Source organism: Corythoichthys intestinalis, chromosome 19 (assembly GCF_030265065.1).
Source record: "Corythoichthys intestinalis isolate RoL2023-P3 chromosome 19, ASM3026506v1, whole genome shotgun sequence".
Taxonomy (NCBI): domain Eukaryota; kingdom Metazoa; phylum Chordata; class Actinopteri; order Syngnathiformes; family Syngnathidae; genus Corythoichthys; species Corythoichthys intestinalis.
The window spans coordinates 24,203,195-24,230,445 of record NC_080413.1 but is presented as its reverse complement, the minus strand read 5'-3'; the positions used below and the strand labels follow the sequence as shown (position 1 = coordinate 24,230,445).

The following is a 27,251-nucleotide window of genomic DNA, read 5'->3' as shown; positions in this document are numbered from 1 at the left end:
AGAAAACAGTTTTAAAATACTCCATTCATTGAAGGTGCGCTTTAAAGTGCAGAAAATACAGTAGCCACTTTCACAGTCTCAACACATTAGTTCTTGCGCGGTACTCCAGTACATGAATACGTAATGAATAGGTTGAAACTAAGTTGTTGGAATGTAGTTTTGTACAGTATTTTATTGTTAAGAAACCTGGAAACATTGAGAGTTAAAAAAAAATCTCTTGTAAACATTATTGGTTTTATAACAAATCTACAATAAATAGCTTGTATGATAAATTTTTTCATACCTTAGGGGAAAAAATACAAGCATAATACCAGAAATATATTTACATGTGTTCAAATCAATTATAAGATAAACTTAGGAACGATTTACATTTTAAGGTCAGATACTGTACATATTTTACATCAATGAGTATGCAAAAATAATACTTTTTGAACCTGATTACAGATTTTGGAACCAAAGTGGTTCAAGTTTTATCCCAATCCCAATAGAGTGTATGTATGCCTCTTTGTTTTAACCTAAACCTGTTATTGCTTTATGGGAAAAAAATGGCAACAAGCCTCATGTAATTATATGCCATTGGCATTGAGAGATGACAAAATTCCCCAATAATTGTTATAAGCACATAATTTTTAGACCACAGAAATAAAATTGTGTCATGTGCTCCCACAACACAGACATTGCTTTGAAATGCAGCAGCAGATATGCAGATGCCCTGCCAAATCAACCAATTATGTTCTAGCACTGAGACAACTCAATAATTGCATTTACAATCCTGTTACTTTCATTGCTACTGGGTCCTCTGTTTTTCTTCTCTTGTGGATCACAAAAGTGACCACGAGCCAGGTAGTGCTAATGCCCACCAGTAAACTAACAACTCCCACTACAACTGGAACCCACACCGGCTGAGGAGATGCGCACAGGGGCACGAATACTGTTTGTGTCGTACTGCTTGTCAATGTAGTGGAGTGGGATGCAGTGGGAGCAGGTGTTCTTTGTGTAGTAGTGGTTGGGGAGGCGGGAGCGGGAGTTGTGGTTGTCTCAGGTGGATGTGGTACACTGTTGACTTTGGTAAAGATGAATGGACTGGCCTGTTAGAGAAAGAAAAATGACAAAATGACTACAATAAAGAATGTTCCCATTCATCCACGTGCAAATATAGACAATTACTTAAAATTCGACAGATGGGCATACTGTACATAATCAATAAAATGTGGCCTTGAAATAATAGCAGTGTCATTAAAACACAAGATTAGAAATGGCTGATAGTTTTTTTATCATACCAATTTCCTAAATCTCACCAGCATTCATTGGGAGATCATTATTAGAATACCTACCCCCCATATAAATAAACTAGGTTCATAACTTCAAACTTTATAACAAGGGGTATTAAACTGGTGGTTCAGTTCAAGAGAATTTGTTGATTTAAAGGGATCCACGGATAGAAAGACTGGTAGTTCTTAAAAAATAAACGTTATTATGAGTTGAAATAATTTGGTAGTGTTACCCGTCTTGATGTTTTCGTTTTTATACAATTAGTAACTTTAGTTTAACTAGTAGGTCGCCTTTGTTGCTGACGTCCCAGGGCAGTGATGTCACATGATTACGCTGCCGGTCTTTCAGAGAATGACTCTAGCGACATAAACATGTCCTCTGTTCAACCCTTTCAATTTGAACCCGAGAAGAACATTAATGAGCATGACAGCACTTTTGATATTTAAGAAAATGAGCAGCAAAAGCAAACTAAACAGGAAAGCCTGGATGAGACGAGGGTATGACAAATGTGCTACGCCGACGAAACGTCCTAGAAGAGGCGAATTTGACACCCAACTAACAACCGTGCGCTTTCAGCTTGTTTTGTTTAAAGACAGAACATATTAAAGATGCCTTAAGAAAATACTTAAACGTAGTCATATCAAATAAGGGTGGTTTAAATACGCTACGTGACTAATGTGGTCAACAAATCAACAATCTGCTTTAAGCTACCACAAGAAAACACAATGCTTAAAAGTATTAGAAGGAAACACATGCACAAAGTATTTTGAGGAAATGAAAAGGTAATAAAAGACTCAAAACACAAATAGTAAGTACTCGCCGCTTGAACCGATGTGCGCATGTGTTGGACGTCTCGCCGCGTATAAGGAATTGCAGAACATCAGTAGTGTTTGTCTAGTTCTAGTGGCAAACTACGTCATCACCCCGAAGGTCCATTGCACGCATAAAACATGGTGCCCTCCGTAGGACAAAGCATGCACTAAATATTATAGATTTGTATATTGATGGAAATATTTTATGTGTTTCTATAAATATTTTAGTAAAAGACAAAAAATGTGGCTTATTGAACCTACAAGTCTTTAAGTCCGAGGTTCCCTCTAAAGGTCTGGAAGACCATAATGATTTTTGACTGATGACTGAGCAGAGACCAACACATTATTTCCTTTATTGCTGTTTTGTGTAATGACTGCATCTCTCTAGTAATGCAGAGGGAGATGCATTGCATGCTGTAACTACAACACTATATTGTATGTATTAAGGATGCAACAATACTCGGTTTTATATTGAACCGTTCGATACGCCCTCTTCGATTCAATACGCAAAAATATTCGATGCAAATGAAAAGCTCCCAAAATGTATTTTCCGAATTTTTTCTTGCGTGTGCTCGCTAATATGCCCGGGGTGCATCGAAAACTGAGGGCTGTGCCTTGAAAAGCTCTCATACAGCTCCTCCCCGCGAGCAGCCCTCCTCCTCTCCTCCCCCAAACTGCATGGAGGGCGGAGTGAAGCACGCTGCATTTGTTTGTGGCAGAGGTAACAGACACGACAATCATGGCCAGCGAGGAAAGACAGAAGTTTGAGGAGGCGGCTTCAGCGTCTTACAGATCCACTGTGTGGCAACATTTTGGGTTTGCTGATATGCAAAAGTACATATTTGACAAAGACTGTCTTCCCGGATATTTACAACGAAGTCCACCAAAACATTGTTACCGACTTGGCTGCTACGAACAACCTCGCTTTGACAACAGACAGCTGGATACCCCGGGACAACCTCACGGTTACATGATTAACAATGAGTGGAAAATTAAGAGTGCTGTATTTCAAACTCGTCCTGTTTATGAAAGTCGATTGTCATATGCCGGACTGCTGGTGTTGTGTAGTAATGAGCAGACGTGACTTCTGTGGCGTTTGTTAATTTTTTTAATGCTCCGAGCCTCCGACAACACTTGCGCACACACACTAGATATTATCGAATAGCAAACAAGATGTGCTACGTTAGATCCCCCCCCAAGTCCCATGCCATTGGCTACGTGAGCCCAGAGTGATCATGGGACACGTAGTCCATATACTACATCTATTAATTAAAAACCTCCATGACTGAATGGAAGTTAAGCAGGCCAAATCAATCCATACTAGTGACTATAGATAATGCTGCAAATGTTGTTAATCGGTACGTGACACAGATGGACTCGGACCACAAATAGGATGTTTTGCTCATGTGGTAAACCTAGCTGCTAAGAGAGCTGTAGCAATCAACAGTGTGCCCCGCCTCACTTTACAAACAGTAAAGATTGTTCTCAGCACTTTTATACAAAGTTTCTTCAGATCAGTAAGAAGTAAGCACGTAAATATTATGCACTAAAATGCATGTTTATATGATGGCAATGTTATTTTTGTTTGTTAGCAAAATAAAAAAACATTGAAAAAAAATAACACTTGTATTTTTTGTTTCAGAGCATTAAATTTATTTAATTAAATCGAAAATCGTGTCCCTCGTGTCAAAAATCGTACCGAACTGTGACTTAACTGTGTTGGTGCATCCCTAGTATGCGTTGAAATGTACATAATATTTAAAAAATTGAATTCAACACGTCACTTTTAATGGCTGTACATGCTTGCTTTTGAATAGCTTTTATCCTGATAGCTAGCTGCTGATAGCAGAATTGAGCTGACCTAATGTAACATGAATATAAGTGTATTATGATCAATGCTCGTTGCACATACTGTACCTGAGTTGGACAGTGAATCTTGGAGCGGTCATACGTGAAGTTGTTATATGCCTGTTTCCTGCCTACAGGTTCTAACTGTTAAAAACAAATTGAAAGGATTTCACATGATAAATATTCAAAAGAATCCTTCAGAGAAGTGTTGATGGGTGGACTACTCACCATATTATTCCATAATCCTATGGCCATCTCAGCATGAGCTCGCTCACTGATGTGAAAACAGTCCACAGAGAAGAAAGTGGTGTCTGCTTCCCCCTCCTTGCCAAACAAAACGCCAAAGTTAGAAGTTGAATTAATTTAATGGTGTATTTCCTATACTTACACCTATATACGGGATGAAGGAATTGTGTAAAAATGGCTGAAGAACGACAGCAAAGTCTTCTTTCCCATCATAACGAGATCCAGAAATTAGATTGTGGATTTCAGTCTATGAATAAGAGAAAAGAGAAGTGTATTTTTTAATGAGGGGTGTAAATGGTCCTGAATGCAGTTTTAATATACCTGGTATCCAAGATTGATTTGTTTAATGTCCTCTATCTCTGGGGAGTTTTCAGTTGGGTTAATAACACAAGGACAGGACGTTCTGGAGAAAAACAAAACACTTAGAAATGTGCTGCCAACTTAAAGAAAATGAGTTGATTTTCAAAACGCACCTTTGAAGCAAGGAACAACCCAATGTGTTTTTCTTGACTTGTTTTAATATGTCTATTTGCATTATCTCTACTAGATTTACCAAAAGTCTGGGTACCTGTAAATGCACAAAAGTAAACACATATTTTGAAACACTAGGACACAGTGATGAGTGGATTTGTGAAATCAATGCAATTACCTCCAAGTAGAGTTTGTCCAAAGCCAGCATCAGATTGTGACTGTAATTACTTGGTGAGAGATTATTCTGTTGAAGTTAAAGTTGCATAATCACATGATAGCTTGAGTGTTATAATAGTGTCTATGAAGGGAAATAATTGCAGGGAAACATATGTTTTTATTTGTGTGTGTGTGTGTGAAAAGTCTTACTTGTTCAGTGCAATAATGGCAAAGGTCATTTCCCCCAACAAATATTGTCAAAAGTTTCCAGTCCTTGTCAAAGTTCACTTCCTGTATGAAGAGATGCACAACTGATTATCAATAACCATATAACTATAATAAATGTGTGACCTTGTCAGTGGTGTCACCTTGTGTTCTCGCATGGCTTTTATGAGAACTTGGATTTGACTTTGGATGTCCCTATTATGGATCAGATGCAAAAATAACATGAGGCAGACAACTACAACCTTAAAGGTACAAATGTATGGAGGTAGATTTGTGTCTTTATTATTCAATCCAAAAAAAAGTTGCTTCAATCAAAAAAAAAGTTGCTTCAATAAAAATATATATTTTCAATCGAAGAAAACGTCACTTCAATCAAAAAAATGTGTTTGAATGCAAAAATAAATTTGAAACTCCCAAAAATATATTTGAAAACTATTTTTCTTTGATTGAAATTTTTTTTTTTTATTTAAGTCAAGTTTTTTTTTATTGAAACACCATTTTTGATTGAAGTCATGTAATTTTGCGTTGGGACCACATTTTGGCTAGGACATTTGTGTCTTTATTATTCAATCAAAAATTAAGTTGCTTCAAACAAAAAATATATATTTTCAAAAGAAAAATCACTTCAATCAAAAATTTTAAAAAATATTCAATCGTAGAAAAAAAGGTTTGAATGTGAAAAAATATTTGAGACTCAGAAATTCGCATTTGAACACTTTATTTTTCATTGAAACTGTTTTCTTTGATTGAAGCAATCCTTTTTGTGTTTGAACCATATAAGGGGTAGGACATTTGTGTCAAAATCATTCAATCGCAATAAAAGTTGCTTTAATCAAAAAATTATTTTTAATCAAAGAAAAAAATCATTTGCAAAAATATATTTTTTTGAAAATATTTTTTTAAATTTGAAATATGTATTTTTTTTATTGAAGTGTCACTTTTTTTGAAAAGCAAAAAGTTTTAAACTCTTTTTTTTCAAAGTGGTAAAAGTTTTGAACACACTTTTTTTTTTGAAGTGGGAAAAGTTTTGAAGGCACTTTTTTTCGATTGAATCATTTTGACACAAAGATTCAACGCTAGTTCCGGTGTGTTTGAGTGGCAGCTGATTGCGCCAATAGCATAAAAGTATGAAGCAAGAATAATGGCCATTGGCCATCAGGTCTCCATCCAGCCATCGGAGTCTCCTGGAGTCCAAGCCGAATATAGGGCACTGGTACGGGGGTGTAACATCGGCATTTCACCGGAGTACCCGCAACGGCACGTTGCCCTGTCGTGGCACAAGGGTCGGACCCCGATATCACCCCCCAGGCGCAGTGGCCGGCTGTCGAGTGGACGGTCCGCGAATGACACGACACTCATTCAAAGTTGAAGTGACGGGGCTCCAGGCGTGGACGCCGGCGACTCGCCGGTAGTCCACTCTTACTGGGCAGGCTAGTGTCGGGCCACTCGCCGACCACTCTTGTACTGGCGCGTCGCGGACACTCCGGTTGGAACCGATTGCCAACCGTCACGTCAGGGCAGCGGGTGAAGTTCGCCGTGTTGAAATACATTAAGCAGCAGGGCACCGTACGCCGGTGAAATGCCGATGTTACACCCCCGTACCAGTGCCCTATATTCGGCTTGGACTCCAGGAGACTCCGATGGCTGGATGGAGACCTGGTGGCCAATGGCCATTATTCTTGCTTCATACTTTTATGACATTGGCACAATCAGCTGCCACTCAAACACACCGGAACTAGCGTTGAAGTTGAATCTTTGTGTCAAAATGATTCAATCGAAAAAAAGTGCCTTCAAAACTTTTCCCACTTCAAAAAAAAAAAAGTGTGTTCAAAACTTTTTCCACTTTGAAAAAAAAAAAAGTTTAAAACTTTTTGCTTTTCAAAAAAAGTGATACTTCAATAAAAAAATATATATATTTCAAATAAAAAATATATATTTTCAAAAAATACATATTTTTGCAAATGATTTTTTTCTTTGATTAAAAATAGTTTTTTGATTAAAGCAACTTTTATTGCGATTGAATGATTTTGACACAAATGTCCTACCCCTAATATGGCTTGAACACAAAAAGGATTGCTTCAATCAAAGAAAACGGTTTCAATGAAAAATAAAGTGTTCAAATGCGAATTTCTGAGTCTCAAATATTTTTTCACATTCAAACCTTTTTTTCTACGATTGAATTTTTAAAAATTTTGGATTGAAGTGATTTTTCTTTTGAAAATATTTTTTTGTTTGTTTGAAGCGACTTAATTTTTGATTGAATAATAAAGACACAAATGTCCTAGCCAAAATGTGGTCCAAACGCAAAATGACATGACTTCAATCAAAAATGGTGTTTCAATTAAAAAAAACTTGACTTAAATCAAAAAAAAAAATTTTCAATCAAAGAAAAATAGTTTTTAAATATATTTTTTTGAGTTTCAAATTTATTTTTGCATTCAAACACATTTTTTTTGATTGAAGAGACGTTTTTTTCGATTGAAAATATATATTTTGATTGAAGCAACTTTTTATTTGATTGAATCAACTTTTTTTTTGATTGAATAATAAAGACACAAATCTACCTCCATACAAATGGTACTCTCTGACAGCAATGGATATGCAATCTATCTGAACTGGGAGGAGCTAGCTGTCATCCCTCCCAGTCAAAATGTACAGCTGCCAATGGCAACAAATGATTTAATTTACTTATAACAATAACACTGCATAATATTTGTGTTCTCATTTTAAATCCCCTTTTTTATGAATTAATAATGCTTTGAAAATGGCCGTACTTTGCGTTAAGATAGTCTATCTTCACTACAAAATACTTGTACTCAGTTAGAGGAAGTAAAAAATACATGTGAACACGTACAAGGCTTTGGCTCCTGCTGTTGCCATGTTGAAGCCCTTCTGTCTTGAACCCTGACCTCTAGAGAAGCCCTTCAGAGCCGAGTTGAACTTCTTTAAGATGTCTGTTTGGACACAGAGGGGGGAAATGAATTTAAACCAGAACTTAGATAAAGATGTGTCTTGTGTGATCCGTACTTGGTAGCGTTGTGACGGTGTCTAATGTGCGATCTCCTCCAATACTGCAGGAAAAGACAAAAATGGGTATGAGTCATCCATTCAAGTGTGAGCATCATTCAACATCCATTATTGGTATAGTTTACCTCCAAGACACGCCTTTATATTCTCTGCTGAGTTCTAAAAGATTCTTTGCTTTAGCACCAGTGCCGGCCTGAGTCGAAATGACAAAGAAAGTAAAAATACAAATAGTCATAAAAACAACGCTACATAAAAGTTATCAGTAAGAGCAGCGACTTCATGAGAGAGCTTATAATTAGGTGATAAAATGGTTCAATGATAATTATTTGCTATGGTTATTAAGGTTACTGTATCTGTTGCTAGTTATTTATTCATTCTACAGTGGAACCAACCGTTATGGAATCTCCCACTGCTGCCACCACCTTGATGTCTGCTGGTCTGAGCTTGTGAACTATAAAATGCGAAGAAAACATTATGATCTCTTTCAAGAAATTTCCTGGTAGCAGTTGCTTAATTATCATGTGTTGACTGTATTGACAGCCTATGAATATCCGCTGTATACTGTAACTCACCCGATGTTGGCACCGAGGGTGATGGTACAAGGTCCACACAGGAAAAGTCACTTCCCCAGTTCTGGGGAAAAAAAAGAGTCATTCTTAAAAAAAACTACTTCTCAATGGCAGTCAAATTTTGTATTCTCCCTGCCATACTCTAGTGTTTCCTGTCCTCCCTTTTAATGTCTTATCGAAAATGTTTGTATTCCTTCCACACAAGGTGTCCCATTGGTAAATGAATATGCAACTAGTACTTTACTTTGTATTGCTACTTACAGTATAGTCTGTACCATATATTTATCACCACCAGTAGGTGAAACCAACAGAAAGCAGAGGTTTGTATATTTGGCTCCTTATGTCTGTATGTCTGTGTTCAAGATAACTCAACACTGAATACAGAGATTATTATCAAACTTGCAGGATAAAGTCTGTTTGCAATATGAAACAGAATCAGTGATTACATTTTGGGGTATTAAGGTCAAAGGTCAGAAGAAGAATTTTGTGATAACTTGCCATAGACGTCATAATGTATTGACGGCTCAGATCGGGCATGCACTGCGCCTTGCATTCAAGTAGGTGGCCGCCCACATCAAGAGAAGCTATTGCTGCGTGCGTGTGCTCGCACGCAGCAATCTAACGCCGGATTTCTATTGAAAAAGTACGAAAGCTGTACCGCATACAAAGAGGAAGGACTGTCTCAGGAGTGATTTGTTTGAGGATTCAAGGTAATTATAATCTTTTTCAAACCATGCATGCATTTTGAAATGTTGTGAAATAAATCAATGGGAGAAATTAGCCGTTACTGCACAGGTGTCAAACCGATTCCAGAAAGGGCCAAGTGGGTGCAGGTTTGCATTCCAACCAATGAAGAGGACACCTTTTCACCTATTAGATCTTTTACATGTGTAATCAGTTAAACTTTGTCAGGTGCTGCTTGTTTCAGCAGGAAGTTCATTGGATAAACTCTCTGCGCGTTATCGGTTGGAACAAAATCCAGCACCCACTCGGCCCTTTCTGGAATAGGTTTGACACCTGTGCGTTACTGCATTGGCATCATAGGTCGCAATATTTACATAAAATAAATGCTAACTGCAGGTTTTTTTTGTTTTAACCAAGAATAGAGGCTGTTTTACGTCCATATCTATAAAAAAATTAGGGAATTCAAGCATTTGATCACAAGAATATTCACCAGAAAAGCTGTTTACATCAGGCGGCCACTAGCTACATTCACTAACAGACAAGCATTGTACTTCGACATATTTACGTAAAACAAACGCTAACTGCACTTTTTTTTTTTTTTTTTTTTGCTTTTAACCAAGAATCAAGACTGTTTTACGTCCATATCTATAAAGATTTCGGGAATGTAAGCATTTATTCCCAAGAATTTTCACCGGAAAAGCTCTGTTTACATCAGGCAGTCACTAGCTACATTCACTAACAGACTAGCATTTACTTCGACATATTTACGTAAAACAAATGCTAACTGCACTTCTTTCTTTTTTGTTTTTTGCTTTTAACCAAGAATCGAGACTGTTTTACGTCCATATCTATAAAGAATTCGGGAATTTAAGCATTTATTCACAAGAATTTTCAACGGAAAAAAGTTCTTTGTCTGTGATTCCACTCTGTCAGCTTTGACAGCCTTGCCAACAATGCAGGCCACCTATTTATTTGCCCTGCGCCCCGTCAGTACATTATGAAGTCTATGAACAGAGTAGCCTATTCAACTCGAATTTGCAGGGTAGTTGATACGATGAGGAGAGAAAGAATTGGTGACATTTTGGGCAGTGTCCACTCTACCAGATATGGCGAAGCTTTGAATTAGCCGCTTATTTCAAACATTTATGTAGTCCAATAAGTTGAGAACGTTTGATCTAGCGTATGAAATTCTTAAAACAAATGTGCAGTAAAACCTCAAACGCTTATGAAAGCCCCAAAAATGTAATATTAAAAGAATATCAGAAAAAGACTTATTATTGCATTGTTGAAATTCACTTTTTGTCTTTCATGATGAAATGTAATGGCTTTTTGTTTTTTACTGAAAAGTGATAGGTTTCGTAATGGGACGATGCCAGCTGACAGGAGCGATTTGTGAGGATGTCCATTGATGTGTTCACTATGTGGAGGTGTGAATGGCAGACATAAAATTTGAGGAAGAACGGTTCAGTCCAAATGTGGTTCAGAGATGCAAACGCCACTGTGGCCAAGTTACAAATACATACAAGTACAGTACATAGGCATATGCTTACTGTATTAGGTGCTAGTGTTGGTGGAGGACCAGCATATGTGTAATTGCTGTTGCGATAGGTTCGGATGAATGGGGACGTCTGTGAACAAACAAACGGAATTATTTGAATATCACTGTGTGTTATTAGAAGACCCGGAGTCACAGAATGATGATGCAAATTACTTGGTTACAGTAATTTAGTCTAATTGTCCTACCTTTGAGGGGCATTTCAGTTTCATGTCCGTGACAAAATTCTGTATGGCTGTTTTGTTTCCAAGTGGTTCCAGCTGGGAAAATAGAACAAAAAAGAGACTAACATTAACAATGGAGAAACAATTGCCTTAAGAAAGCCATTCTGAATACACTGAAGTGCACACATAAATAAGTTAAATTATGAATATGTTGTGTGGTACTACCATGTTGTTCCACAAGGAGCGGGCCATCTGAGTCTGAGCCTTCTGGCTCAGATGGAAACAGTCAGCACTGAAGTAAGAGCGATCAGGACGTCCGTCCTGTGACAGAAGTCACGTATGATTTAAATTCAGACCTATTCTAGTATTCACTTCTTTTTTAATGCTTGAATTTTGTTCCTAAGATTTGCCTTACGCGTCCCTCTAAAGTGCGATGTAAATGATAAAAGAAGCCATTACATACATGTCTGAAAAAAGGTTCACAATGCGACTGACCGGTAGTTTGGGAACAATAATGTCTCGGAAAAAAGGCTGGATGACCACAGTGAAGTCCGTCCGAGTGTCATAACGACTGGACTCCACCAGCTCGCTCAGCATTAACTGTGAGGCAGAGGACACCACTACCGTTCGATCATTTTGTAGAGTCTTTTAACGTTGCAATTTGGGATTTCGTTTCTGTGTTACCTGATATTCTCTATTTAGTTGCTCCAGTTTTTCAAGTGCAGTCGAGGTGGACTTTGGTAGGATAACACATGGGCATAGAATACTGCAAAAAGAGGAAAAAGGAGGTAATTGGGAAGACATTGAGGCCCTGTTTACTAGCACCATTATCCATCTACTTTATCTTTGTTTCTATGGATGACAATTTCTTACAACATTTTTACCCCCACACAATGCAACATTTTTGTCATAATTTTTTTTCCTAAATAGCTAAATACAAATCATCACTAGCAAATTTGCAATAATGACAAGTTAACTAAATTTGGGACAGTGAACCTCCCCATTAATATAAAATGCGTAAACTATCCCCGTCCCAAAACTTAAGAATAATTCAGATAAAATAATTTGAATTTAGTAGGATATAAAACAAATTCATTGTAATATCTTTACATTTTAATAATTAAAATCGTATGCAAAATACCATTTGAATAACTATTTTTCCTTATATTTAAGCACAGTGTTAATCAGATTGCATATGTTCTGTAACAGTGGTTCACGATAATATTGTATATATACAGTGAGGAGCAGAAGTCATTGCACTCCTTGTGATTTTGCAAGTTCACCCACTTAGAAAATAGCTAAAGGTCGGAAATTTCAATCATAGATCCAATTCCACTTATAGAGGCATAATCTAGAAGAAAAAAAATCCGGAATTCACATTGTATGATTTTTCAATAATTTATTTGTAATTTACTGGGTTTCATAAGTATTTGCACCCCTGAGAATCTGTAATAATTATGACACTCAAAGAGTTCTCAGTCTACCTTAAAAAAATGAGTCCCCCTTTACCACCACCCGTTTGAGCTCAAAATTGTCACCTGTGCACACCACAGTCAGTCATAATCCAACTGCTACCATGGGCAAGACCACAGAGCTTTCGAAAGACACCAGAGACCAGTGTTTTGGCCTTTCCCATGACTGATAATCTACCTCGAACTAGGGCTTCATGTAAAATCTTTCCTCGTGGGGCATCACTCATGATGAGAAAAGTGAGGGCTCAGCCTAGAACTACACTGCAGGAGCTGGTCAATGACCTGAAGAGAGCTAGATGCAGTTTCAAAGGCTACTGTCAGTAAAACACTACGGTGCTGTGGTTTAAAATCATACATTTCTCAGAAGGTTCCACTTTTGAAGCCAGTACATGTGAAGGCACATCTGAGGTTTGCCAGGGACCATCTGAATGATGCAAAGGGGTCATGGAAGAAAGTCATGTGGTCAGATGGGACCAAAGTAGAACTTTTTGGTGCAAACTTTTCTCGTCGTGTGTGGAGGAAAAAGAAGGATGAGTACAATCTTAAGAACACCATCCCTACTGTGAAGTATGGGGGGTGGAAACATCATGCTTTTCTGCAAACAGGACAGGACAACTGCACTGTATAAAGAAGAGGATGACTGGTGAAATGTATCGTCAAATTTTGAGCCTCAACCTCCTTCCCTCAGTCAGAGACTTGACGATGAGTCGTGGCTGGATCTTCCAACATAACAATAGTCTGAAGCACACAGCCAAACTGACCAAGGCGCGGCTGCATGAAAAGCATGTCAAAGTTTTGGAGGGACCGAGCCTGTCTCCAGACCTCAATCCAGTAGAAAATCTTTGGATAGAGTTGAAACTTTGTGTTTTTCAACGAGAGCCCCAAAACCTGACATATGTAGAGAAGATTCGTGTGGAGAAATGGGCCTAAATCCCCGTTGCCATATGTGAAAACCTGGTGAAGAACTACAGAAAGCGTCTGACCTCTGTAATTGCAAAGAAAGGCTTCTGCACTAAATATTAGCACTGATTTTCTCAGCGGGACAAATACTTATGAACCCCAATAAATTACAAGTAAAATATTTAAAAATCATACAATGTAATTTTTTTTAGATTATGTCTCTATAAGAGGAATTGCATATATGATTAAAATTTCAGACCTCTACCTATTTTCTAAGTGGGTGAACTTGCAAAATCACAAGGGGTGCAAATACTTCTGCTTATCACTTTATTTTTTTAAGGAACATCTGCCCCATTTTTTATGAAACCCTTAAGACTACTAAAAGACTTTATTTTAATGTTGGCTATGATAGTTGTACTTAAAGTATTTTGAGGTGCTAGTGGATGTCAAAAGAACATTTTTCCTCTGAACAACACGAAGGAACAGATATTGAGTCTTGACAGGCAGACACAGCGTTCTCCTGTGTAACAGGCTAATTTTGAATCTAGTGTGTCTTTAAACCGCAGTTGTGTGTGACACTCACTTAACTAGCCAGGTGGGGCATTTCAATGAGGCGTCCAGGTGCATTTCTCTCAAGGGAACAATATGCAAGGGTTCTATTAAGTTGACGAGAGCTCGAGGCACCTGGCACAGATACTCTCAGTTAAACCACGCGCAGAAATTAGAGCGGCGTTGTGTCTACTTTTACCTCTTTGTGGAGATAATCCAGACTTTCTTGGACATTTTTCACAAAATTCTCAACAGAGTATAAAAGCTGTCAAGGTGGGAAATAAGGCAATGAACTATTTTCATTCTCTTCCTTTCAAATCCATTGACAGTCGGTACTTACAGAATTGTAGCAGTAGTCGCAGATGTCATTTCCACCTATAAAGACAGTGATGATTTTCCAGTCCAATTCAAAGTTGATGCGCTATGAAAGAAAATTTTACGGTGAAAATGTTAAGAAGAGGGTGTTTAATTGCTTTGTTTTTTTTTTTTGCTTGTTTTTTTTTTTTACATACTTTTATTAGAATTAGCCTTTAACATCGATTTTCTACAGGAATGAACTTTGTTTTGTTTATACAGTATTTACCATGGAACAGATTGGTGTACTTACAGAGTCGTTCTTCATCCTTGCCACGAGAGCTCGCACTTGAGATGGCATGTCCCTATATCATAACACACACACACACCCACACACACAAGGTAATGATAATGATTCAAGCATGGAGCGCATACACTAGTACACATTGCCACTGAACTCGTATCTGGGATGACTTACTTGCTTTTTGCTCCAGCAACGGCCTGGTTGAGAAAAGCCTGAGTTGTGTACTGTTTCCCCTTTCCAACAGAGTAACCCGTAAGGTTGGCATTAAAATGCTTTAATATATCTATTAGAACAGAAGAATTTAGTTACAAAATTTCAATACAATAAAATGTTGTTGTTTTTTTAATGAAGAAAAAAAATACTCACTGGGCAGAGTAGTTACGGTTTTTTAATCAAGAAAAAAAATACTCACTGGGCAGAGTGGTTACAGTTGTGAGGTTGCCATCTCCGCCAACACTAGACGAGACATTAATAAGTGTTAGTTTTGCAGTTTGCGGCTTTTAGTAAATCAAAATTGTATTTGTTATTTTTAATCTGGACAAAATAATGTATGAGGCACCTCCAGGATAAACCTCGGTATTGGGTCAGCACATCCAGAACATTTGTTGGGCTTGATGCAATTCCGTTCCCAGCCTGGCCAAAAAAATTACATTTTGCCATACATTTTTGAAATATCATTTTCAGACTGTCGACTTAAAAAATTATTTTACAGTGATCCCTCATGATTCGCAATTAATGGGGACCAGAAACCGCCGCGATAAGCGAAAAACCGCGAAGTAGCCCCCACAATTTTTTTTTTTCCTGCCTGTGCTCAATGCATTTATTCAGATTTAGCATTGGAAAGAGATACATATAAGACGTTTTAAGAAGTTTTTTCACTTTTTTTTCCCAAAGTATAATTAAAAATAAACTTTGGTGTGTGTGTGTGTGTATATATATATACAGTATATATATGTATATGTAAATAAATATTAATAAATGTTTTTTACGCAATTCAAATGTAATACTTATAAGTTTTAAACATGTTGCTGTCCTACGGAATTATTTTTAAGTCAGAATAAAGTAGAAAAATGCTTGTCTTTATTAAATGTCCACTCAAATCCGCTCAAGCTGCTCATTTATACACAATAAGTTGCCACAGCAACTGTAACAACTTAAACGATGATTGACACATGCGGCGCTTTAAAGCTTCAGCTTCCAAGCATCTGTGGCAGACCCTATAGGTGTTTAAAAGCAAGAATAAACAGGCTGAGGAACAGTTTCTGTGCTAAAGCCATCTCCACCTTGAACAGCCATCTGTAACACCACATCACCCAATGTCCAATATTAATTTATATTAATTTATTAATGCAATATACTATGTGCAATATTCAATGCCTCACTGTCAACTGCTGCAACTTCTATTCACACATATTCTATGTGCAATACTTATTTACATGCAATATTCAATGCCTTCACTGTCAACTGCTGTGACTTCAATTATTTGCACTGCCTTTTAACATAGGACTACCTCATACACATTTTATATTTATTTAGATTTTATATACTTTTATTCTTGCAAATCACTTTTGAGATTTTTACTTGTCCTGCACTGCAAAGGGAGATGCTCCACATTTTCATTGTACAACTGTTTAATGACAATAAAGAGCTATTCTATTCTATTCTATTCTATTCTATTCTATTCTATTCTATTCTATTCTATTCTATTCTATTCTATTCTATTCTATTCTATTCTATCAAACATTAAACATCTGTCAATCATCGTTTATTTTAATAAGCAACTCCTATGGACTTCCTGACCAACAAAGAGCAGCAGGAGGGAGAGTGAGACTACGTGATCGGCTCGGGATGGCTCATCTGTATTCATTTTTTTTTTTTTTTTAATTGAAAAAGAATCTGCGATGGTGTAAGGGCGAAGTAGTGAAGGATCACTGTATTTCACATTTTTATCTTAGCCAAATTTCGAGTGATATTATAAAAATGTGCTGTATCCAAAACTTAGTAAATTATATCTCTTAACAGTTAACACAACATCTTACAGTCCTTTGACAGCTTCTTCTGTCATTTATCGGTCCATGTAAAGAAGTCACAATCAGGTCACTTACTGTCAAAGAGTCTCCCACAGCAGCAACCACTCTGATATCTCCTGGCCTGAGTTCATGCACTGATAAAAAACAAAGAGCAATAAGCACTATATGGGATTTATTAACTCGGCGGCACACGTGTAATATACTTGACAGGGCAGTAAATAAGAGTTAAAGATGATTCATCAGTGGCGGTAATTAACCAAGTAGGCTAAAAATACTTCAATGCAATAAGTGAATGTTTTAGGTATATCAGCTTGCGTTTTTTCTTTATTTGGTGGTGACAGATATCAGTACTTGTGTTACTTTTTATAGTCTATTCATTAAAACAAAGACAAATGTAAGGAAGTGGAAATGTGGGTTGACATATCAATTCATACTAGTTCTGTCAAATTTATCGCGTTAACGGGCAGTAATGGATTTTTTTCAATTAATTGCGCTAAAATATTTGACGCAATTAACGCATGCACGGAATGACCCATTCATGCGTTGCCTCAAACAGTTTACATGGACGCCGTTTTAGCACACTGAGAGCGAAAAGGCAGAGAAATGCTAAGCTTTGGCAACTCTTTCACAACAAATATTAGTATTGTGGCAAACGACGTGGGGAAGAATGACAAGAGACGATCTTTTTTAACACTCTTCATTGAACATAACGCAGAACATACTGCATACCATTTGCAGCAACCACTAACAGTCATGGTTGTCCAACTTCTCATCATGTATTTGGGCAGAATGGTTAAGTCGCTACAGTATCATTTAGTGAAAGCACATCTGATATAATATTCCTACCTCTCACAGGAGACGATCTTTTTCTTAACACGCTTAATTGAACACAACTCAGAACATACTGTATACCATTTTCAGCCACCACTGACCGTCATGGTTGCCCCACTTCCCATCATGCATTTGGGCGGAATAGTTAAGTCGCAACAGTATCATTTAGTGAAAGCACAATAAAAATAGTATTCCTATCCCTCAAAAAAATAATGTTCACCAAAAGAAAAGCGCTTAATGCAAAAAGAACTGGCCTTCCCAATCAAAATAGCTATGCAAAATACACATAACACTTACTCAGACTTTGCTATGGGTAGATCTCTAATTAATTTAAAACTCGCCATTGACACCTTGTGGTGTATTTCAATATTACCTTACGTAGATAAAGACACTGTGGAAGAACGGCAGGGAGCCGATGTGACGTCCCGTTAGGCTACGTCAACAATGGCGAGCTATTAGTGTATTTTTTGATTGAAAAGTTTACAAATTTTATTAAACGAAAACATTAAGAGGGGTTTTAGTATAAAATTACTATAACTTGTACTCAAATTTATCTTTTAAGAACTATAAGTCTTTCTATCCGTGGATCCCTTTAACAGAAAGAATGTTAATAATGCCATCTTGTGGATTTATTGTTATAATAAACAAATACAGTACTTATGTACAGTATGTTGAATGTTTATGTCCGTCTTGTGTCTTTCCAACAATAATTTACAGAAAAATATGGCATATTTTAGAGATGGTTTGAATTGCAATTAATTACGATTTATTAATTTTTAAGCTGTGATTAACTCGATTAAAAATTTTAATCGTTTCACAGCACTATACTGGAGTACCGGTAGAATCAGTACTTTGACTTTTACCACTTTTACCATTTTTTTTTTTTTTTTTATTAAACATTTTATTAAACACAAACATCTGAATCGTATTACAAGTGGTAGCAGTGTTGGCAATAGTAACCTCTGCAATTCAGCAATATATTAATACCTTGGATTTGATTTGGAAAAGCAACATTTTAGGGACTTACCAGTGGTGGGTGTTGAGTCCGAAGGGCTGATGTCTTCACAGGGCATCGGTGTGCCCATACTCTGAGCAGATAAATACAACACATCAAGAATCAGAACTAAACAAGAAGTACGCAACGCTGCCTTAAAGGCTTCCATTTTGCTCAAAGTGACACAAAAGACAACTTACTGAATAGATGAGAGGATAGGTGTTGCCACCGTGATTTGTAGGAGAGTTTCCCTCCGTCCTCAGGAAGGGACGGTCCTTTTAGGAGGGGAAGAGGGGAGGGGAAAGAGAGGCGAAGATGAGTATAATATTGAGCCATCATAATGTAGGCACTTGTCACATACCCTTCTTACAATAAATACCAAAGTAATAATTGGCTCCACACCATCCTGACCAACATTGAAATACAGGAATATTGTACACCTAAATATTATTGAATTTTCAAAAGAGATGGCATTTGTAATTCGAAAATGTAATATTACAAGGAAAAATATAATACTGAATTTTACATGAAAAGTTTTAAAAGAAATATTTCAGATTGTTTGGATTATATGCAAATGTATTGAACATACAGTAAAAGGTAAATACAACTGACTTATTCAATGACAACGACTCATTTGCATACCGCTTGTGGTACTCCTTCCACAATTTGAGAATCTGTGCTGTAGAAAATAGCTACTACCATAATTTGACTTGACGGCTATTCCGAATCATTGACCCCAAGAAGTTAAATATTTCCCATTACCATGCTGCCACCTGCGTAAAATCTCAACCATGCCAGTACTCACCACAGTTGGACATTGCAACGCAATAACATTTCCATTGTCGTCTGTGTTATGTTTGTCATTTGCGGGCTGCAACTGAAACACACAGTAAACACAACAATGGTCAAGTGTGTTAGGATTGAAGGAGCATCGTTGACAGTTTGGTTGGTCCTCACCAGGTTTGTCCACAACTGCATCATCAGTTTATCAGTCTCATGTGACGCTTGTGACTCAGAAAGAGGCTTCCCAATCTGCATGCAGGACAGCAATTAACATTGTGTGCTTCTCATTATGCTTTCTTACAAAACAGACTTTTTGTGATTAGGATGATAAGCCACTACGTCAGATGTGCTGTTGTTGAAGCACTGCGTAAACTACAAAGAAAATCTTGAGTCAGCATAGTAGCGTCTCACTAAAAGTGAATAACAATACCTATTGTTAAAATTAATAATAATAAAATAATCTATGACTCCCTAGCAACATAATAAAAATCCAACTATTCTTATCTCAGTGACAAACAGACACAAGAGGACTCACATTAGAAGAAGAGAAGTGCATGATAAGAGGTTTATCTTGCAGGATGACACTGAAGTCATCTTTATCACTGTACCAGTGTCTCTTCAACAAGAGCTCATGCAAAGACACCTAAAGGGAAAATTTGCCTTGAGTTATACAAGTTCGATAGGTAAAAAGGAAATCATTATAGTTTGAGGACTAGAGTTACTTCCTCCGAATTCATCGCTAAACAATCTGATTCTAGAAAAAAAAACAAAGACATTTTAAACGTGCACCATCAAATTATCTATGTTCTTTGCATAAACTATCTTAGAAAATAAAAGGACACTGAGTGTGTGGACAGGTAGCCTTGTCATTCACATGTATCATCTCTATCTTTGTTCATAGAGCATCCTTACAAGTGCTGTACACATTGCATGTACATGGAAATCTTTCATATCACATCACTCCTACATTGCTCAGTCACATATAATTGCTATCACATAAAACCCTGTTGTCGCCATTTCACGCCACCTTTCCTAAAAGCACACTCAAAATTACTAAACCTCCTTGTAAATAAAAAATAAATCAATATTATAAAACTACACGTTATTCAGTGTTGTCACTAACGCGTTACTAAGTCACGCGTTACTGTAATCTGATTACTTTGAGTAATCTAACGCGTTCATTTTTGCAAACCAGTGCTCTAATTAAAGTTAGTTTCCTTAGTGCCTGTCCTTTACTATTTTGTTATTGCCTCATAAAGGCAAGAAAGGTTCACGCTACATTCAGTTCTGTTTTGGTCTTGAGTCTCACGCGCTAAGTGTTTTGGGACTGATGTGTGACAGCACGGGTGCACATTCGAGCCGAGTGCACCCACTTGTTGAGATATACGAGGGAATGTTGATCTGTGTGCTTCCATGAATGAACGTATTTTTCCTTCATTCTGGAAGGTTCCAGCTATAGGTTGGAGCCGGTACATGCGCGACTGTTTCGTAGCTTTGCCGCTGCAACAACGGGTAGTCGTCGATCCCATTTATCCTCGCAAAGTTTTTTACATCATATTCGTGTTGCCCATTTATGCCATGAGGTGACGTGTTCGTTTAGCATCTTTGGGATGTGTTGTAAGTGCGATTGAGTATCAAGTGCTTAGTTACCGCCATGTTTTGTGTGTGTGTACGCCATACTTCCAGGTTTGGCAGACGCGAATGCGCACGCCCCCACCTTTGTGTTTATTGCACTGTGCAATTCATTTATGTGTTGTTGATTATTGTGCAGTCAATATGCATTGTTTTATATTGGCACTGATATGCTGTTAATCCCAACCCGAAATTCAGATTTTTTGACATTAGGCATAATCTTCGAGTTAGCGGGGTTTAATTAGTCGGTGGAGTTGATTTCAACAAATTCCATGCGGTGTGTCAAGTATTTGCAGGTTTCAGGGGCTCCGGAGTGGCTAAGCTAGCGCGAGTCAATGGTGTTTCAAATCAACTCAATCGACTTATTAAACCCTTGCTAACTTGTACATTAAGCCTTATGTAAGAAATTCTGATCCATCCCATTAAATTCAATTGTCGGAAAGTCAATTCCATGCGATGACATTTTTCTGTTGTCATTCTAATGTTGAGGCAGCAAAAGGAGAAAAATTGGTAAATTGGTCCCTGATAAATTACTTTTAAAGTAACTTAGTGACTTTGATAATAAGGTAATCAGTAAAATAATTAGATTACATTTTTGAGGCGTAGTCAGTAATTAAATTATAATCTGTGACAACACTGACGTTAGTGAAGCATCTTAAATGGAACTTGACTAATATATTCTGTGGTGTGAATGGTTTCTGTTCATAGAGATTAATACTGTACATAAACACATACAGTGGGGCAAATAAGTAATTAGTCAACCACTAATTGTGCAAGTTCTCCCACTTGAAAATATTAGAGAGGCCTGTAATTGTCAACATGATTAAACCTCAACCATGAGAGACAGAATGTGGAAAACCCCCCAGAAAATCACATTGCTTGATTTTTAAAGAATTTATTTGCAAATCATGGTGGAAAATAAGTATTTGGTCAATACCAAAAGTTCATCTCAATACTTTGTTATGTACCCTTTGTTGGCAATAACGGAGGCCAAACGTTTTTCTGTAACTCTTCACAAGCTTTTCACACACTGTTGCTGGTATTTTGGCCCATTCCTCCATGCAGATCTCCTCTAGAGCAGTGATGTTGTGGGGCTGTCGTTGGGCAACACGGACTTTCAACTACCTCCGCAGATTTTCCATGGGGTTGAGACCTGGAGACTGGCTAGGCCATTCCAGGACCTTGAAATGCTTCTTACGAAGCCACTCCTTTGTTGCCCTGGCTGTGTGTTTGGGATCATTGTCATGCTGAAAGACCCAGCCACGTCTCATCTTCAATGCCCTTGCTGATGGAAGGAGATTTTCACTCAAAATCTTTCGATACATGGCCCCATTCATTCTTTCCTTTACACAGATCAGTCGTCCTGGTCCCTTTGCAGGAAAACAGCCCCAAAGCATGATGTTTCCATCCCCATGCTTCACAGTGGGGATGGTGCAATTCAGTATTCTTTTTCCTCCTAACAAACGAACCTGTGTTTCTACCAAAAAGTTCTTTTTTGGTTTCATCTGACCATAACACATTCTACCAGTCCTCTTCTGGATCATCCAAATGCTCTCCAGCGAACCGCAGACGGGCCTGGACGCGGGCCTGGAGGTGTACTTTCTTCAGCAGGGGGACACGTCTGGCAGTGCAGGATTTGAGTCCCGGCGGCGCATTGTGTTAATGATAGTAGCCTTTGTTACTGTGGTCCCAGCTCTCTGTAGGTCATTCACTAGGTCCCCCCGTGTGGTTCTGGGATTTTTGCTCCCCATTCTTGTTATCATTTTGATGCCATGGGGTGAGGAGGGAGTTGAAAGTCCGTGTTGCCCAACGACAACCCCAAAACATCACTGCTCTAGAGGAGATCTGCATGGAGGAATGGGCCAAAATACCAGCAACAGTGTGTGAAAAGCTTGTGAAGAGTTACAGAGAACGTTTGGCCTCCGTTATTGCCAACAAAGGGTACATAACAAAGTATTGAGATGAACTTTTGGTATAGACCAAATACTTATTTTCCACCATGATTTGAAAATACATTCTTTACAAATCAAACAATGTGATTTTCTGTTGTTTTTTTTTCCACATTATGGAATCTCTTCAACTCTCATGGTTGAGGTTTACCCAAGTTGACAATTACAGCCTTCTCTAATATTTTCAAGTGGGAGAACTTGCACAATTAGTGGTTGACTAAATACTTATTTGCCCCACTGTATATGCACAAATGTGCACAAATCATGAATATCTGACTTAGATGGACACAATGTTAATTATGCAGTGATCGATAGGCAGGTATAAGATTAAGCGGTAAAAAGGTAAAAACTAAAACACAATTGTGACATACCTGCAGAGCGTGAGTCAACATGGCTTTTCGAAGTCTAAACTCTCCACCTTGACTTCTTTCTAAACATGGACACATCCTTTCAGGAGAGAGAAAAAAAAGACGTATCAAATGAGAGTCTATAAATGAGATCATCAAGAATAGATTGCATAAAGATTGCAGCCTCTCAATGCATGTCTATTATGAAATGCATAATCAACATTTGCAGAAATAAAGTTACAATATTTGGTGAGGAATTGTTGAAGCTGAATTTTCCATAAATTACATCTTATTTATGATGTGTGTCCAACTGTTCGTAATATGAACCTCATTAAAAAAATGAATGAATTTGGTAGGGAGCTGAGAAAGATGAGACGTAATATATGTTGCAATGTACTATAAATGAGGGCACCCCCCACATCTCTGTAACTTTTTTTATTCTATGAAAGTGATCAAACAATATTGAACATTTTACATTGTGCTAAAATGTAAGGTAGTCAGTGTACACGATAATGAATTGAGAAGTGCACACTCATTTCTTTCCTACTTAGCAAAGTGTAATATTTTAAAGTGTTTGTCCTACCATAATTACAAAATTATGATTGGTAAACTCTCATTTGTAGGATACTCTACGGGTGTCATTACGTAAACACATACTTGCTTTGCAAAGTGTTGCTGTCTTCATCCCATAATACAACACTGACAAGAGTCCGCTTCAGCTGCAGGACAATTGGACAGCCAGACAAATCAAGAAGTATGACGCTATTGATAACATGAGATCAGTTGATAGAATGCCAACCTGAGCACGCAGCAGCACTAAGGCAGCGTCCACCTCACTGATCACTGATGTGATAACAGCCTGAACCTGCAAGAACAAGCACAACGTGCATAAAGGCACCATTAACCTTTATCTCCCAGCAGTCATCACAGGACTATTAGCTCTGCTTTTATGGCATAGCTTGCTTCATGTTTCCGCAAGATGCTGACTGTACTGTTGAGACAATCGAACTTCAAATCGGTGATGATAAAAGTATTCGTATGCTTAGTCAATGAAGTTGAAATTGGCATGTCTAAACTATTTCATTACAGTATATCTTCTAGTATTGATAAAATGATTATCCTTGCAACAGTTCTCTATTATTATGTCCAATAATACAGTCGTGTTCAAAATTATTCAACCCCCACAGTGGATAAATGTTTTTTCAAGTTTGACATTCATTTTTCATCTTGTTTATAATCACATCAAATAATGGCATGTCTAAAAGACAAATACAACTGAAATAACAAAAATATCTATGGGAATATTCCAATTAAGGGCCTTTCGGTGATTACCTCATTGACAAAATTATTCAACCCTCCAAGTCCACCACTCTTAAGAACAAAGGTTTCCATCAGGTGTTGTCAAACGGCTGATGAAAACATCTGTAGAATGGAACCTAATGAGCAGCAATTAAGCAGATTTAAAAGGACTGTGACACATGGCTCTTCTTGGCAGTTAATTACATCTTTACAACATGGTGAAGTCCAAGGAATGGTCAAAAAACGTTCAGAGAGGAGGTCATTTCACCTCATAAGCAATGATATGGATATAAAAAGATAGCAAAAGGACAAAAAATTTTAAGCGGCACAAATGGGAGCATAGTCCGCAAATTTAAAGCTAAAGGCAAAGTGGAAACACTACCTAAGCGTGGTAGAAAGAGGTTACTGTCTGCAACTGCTGTGCAGTACATGAAGCGAAAGGTGGAGAAAAATCCCCGGGTGACAGGACATGTCATAACAAGGTATTCAGGTTTCATCCCAGACAATAAGTTGCACACTGCAAAATGATGGCTTCCATGCAAGAACTCCCAGGCGCACTTCCCTGCTGACTCCAAACCACAAGAAGTATGCCAAAAACCATGTAGAGAAACCACAAAGGTTTTGGGATACTGTTCTCTGGAGTGATAAGACCAAACTGGAAAGTTTTGGGCCAATGGATCAACGGTACGTGTGGAGGAGAAGGAATGATGCCTTTCAAGAAAAGAACACCCTATCTACTGTGAAGCACGGTGGAGGGTCGGTCATGCTGTGGGGTTGTTTTGCTTCTTCGGGTACAGGGAATCTTCAGCGTGTGCAAAGTATTATGAATTTAGTTCAATACCAGGAGATCTTGGATGCAAATGTCATGCAGTCATTGACAAAGCTGAGGCTTAGGTGAGGTTGGACCTTCCAAAAGGACAATGATCCTGAACATACCTCAACATCTACCACATGGTTGCAAAAGAAGTGCTGGAAGATTCTGGAGTGGCCATCGCAATCACCAGACTTAAATCCCATTGAAAATCTCTGGTGGTACTTGAACAAAGCAGTTGCAGCACGCAAGCCCAAAAATGTTAATGAACTGGAGGCCTTTGCCCATGAGGAATGGGAAAGGTTACGGTACCTGTGGATCACTACAAGAAACTTGTGTCAAGCTATGCTTCACGTCTAAAGGATGTTATTGTAGCAAAGGATGTTGTAATAAGTACTAAAAAGTTATACAGTACAGACCTGAGAGGTTGAATAATTTTGTCAATTAAGTTATCACAGAAAGGCCATAACTTGGAATATTCCCAATAATATTTTTGTTATTTCGGTTGTTTTTTTCCAATTGACATGTCATTACTTAATGTGATTATGAACAAGATGAAAAATGTCAAACTTGCAAAAACATATACTGTATCTACTGTGGAGGTTGAATAATTTTAACACAACTGCACAAAGGTATGGACTACTTACCTCCTGCTGGTCACAAGCACAAAACTGATCCACCTGCACAAAAACAAGAAGCAGCTTCCAAGATTGCTGAAAAAAAATCATCAGGATGGATGTTTAATTAAAAAAAGACTTAACAGCAACAGAATAATTGATGAGGAATAAATTATATATTAATTTAAAACACAAGTGCAGTGCACATTATATGAAGTATGAATTACATTATGTACCTGACTGTTCTGGAGGTACAGAGATGTCTGTTCTGCTTGCTCGAGTAGTGTGCTACAAGCAGAACATTTCATCTTAAAAATGAAACAATATTCCTGAAAAAAAATTGTCATTGTGTTTTAAAGAAATAATATTCACCCTTCTCTGCCAAACTGATAAGCATTAATATCAGTTTCTTCCAAATACGAATCCAGCAGAGCAGGAGTGAACATACTCATCAGCTCTGATAGATAAGAAAAGACAACTGGTACAGATGTTCTGACGAGTAGTTCAAATGTCCGTATTTCATCCAAAACAAGAAGTGTAAAAATGTTCACCTTGAAGTCTTGATACAACAGTGGACAACTCAGTGCTACAAGGGAAACGAACATGTTGATGTTTCACCAAAAATAGTGCAGATTATGAAATATATGATAATAAAGATCACCTGTGTATGTGCAGTCCAATCGACGCTAAAACTGCCACATCTGCAGGCTGTACATTGTTTACTAAAGATACAAAAACAATCTAAATGATCATGCATGTATTTAAATTCTCAATGCTGTTGAATGTGCGTGAATGGAGCTTGCTAAGAATACCATTCAAAGGGGGCTGCTGAGAGTGTAGCATCTGATCACAGGGCAGCCCATTTACTAATGGATAATGAGAGAAAATGAATCCAATTGATATAAAATTACCACATTTCTTCATCCTCAATTTTCAAATTAATGTATATCCACATCCAACACTGTCCCAACACAAACAAAAATCATTTTTAAAAATGACCTGGTGTCCAGGAGAACTTGAGGAAGGTGGCTACAACCAACAGAGGAATCATCTTCATTAAAAATCTTCTAAAAATCTTTTCAAGAATTAATCCTCAGAGATCATCCCTTTCTTTCTTCTGGTTTCACTGTCAGACACTCAGGTACTGAACGTCTATTATCAGTTGTACCTGGCCATAGTCGATGATCGGCATCATAAATATGTTCGATGGGGTGGGCCTAACGCACTTGTTCAAAGGACTTGTTGAATAAGTGAAACAATGACACTGATAAAACCCTTAATAGAGCGTTATCTCCTTATAGTGAAAGTTGACTAATCCTAAATACATGATTCATTTCCAATGTGGTATCTCATTTCATGTCGGACATACAAACACTAATCATCTAGTGTATTAAGTTTGTCAAGAAGTTC

General features: G+C 37.6%; 1 protein-coding gene across 1 annotated transcript; it reads right to left on the bottom strand.

The window, feature by feature from the left end:
- Window positions 1-225: 225 nt before the first annotated feature.
- LOC130907999 (phospholipase B1, membrane-associated-like) lies at window positions 226-26,892 on the bottom strand. Its single transcript, XM_057823578.1, has 42 exons — window positions 26,841-26,892; window positions 26,654-26,707; window positions 26,503-26,563; window positions 26,393-26,427; window positions 26,214-26,298; window positions 26,069-26,129; window positions 25,872-25,937; window positions 23,914-23,979; window positions 23,772-23,833; window positions 23,139-23,214; window positions 19,722-19,829; window positions 19,361-19,435; window positions 19,209-19,280; window positions 18,604-18,678; window positions 18,437-18,497; window positions 16,654-16,712; window positions 15,108-15,181; window positions 14,961-15,004; window positions 14,723-14,831; window positions 14,558-14,609; window positions 14,291-14,371; window positions 14,150-14,215; window positions 13,985-14,085; window positions 11,714-11,795; window positions 11,525-11,629; window positions 11,255-11,350; window positions 11,054-11,125; window positions 10,861-10,938; window positions 8,630-8,690; window positions 8,450-8,508; window positions 8,183-8,250; window positions 8,058-8,101; window positions 7,885-7,984; window positions 5,174-5,225; window positions 5,016-5,096; window positions 4,828-4,893; window positions 4,652-4,746; window positions 4,500-4,581; window positions 4,321-4,425; window positions 4,161-4,256; window positions 4,002-4,076; window positions 226-1,088 (listed from the first exon to the last, which is right to left on the bottom strand). The coding sequence occupies exons 1-42, from the start codon at window positions 26,890-26,892 to the stop codon at window positions 765-767; spliced, it is 3,336 nt and encodes a 1,111-aa protein (XP_057679561.1). The 3' UTR covers window positions 226-764.
- Between the last annotated feature and the right edge of the window lie 359 nt (window positions 26,893-27,251).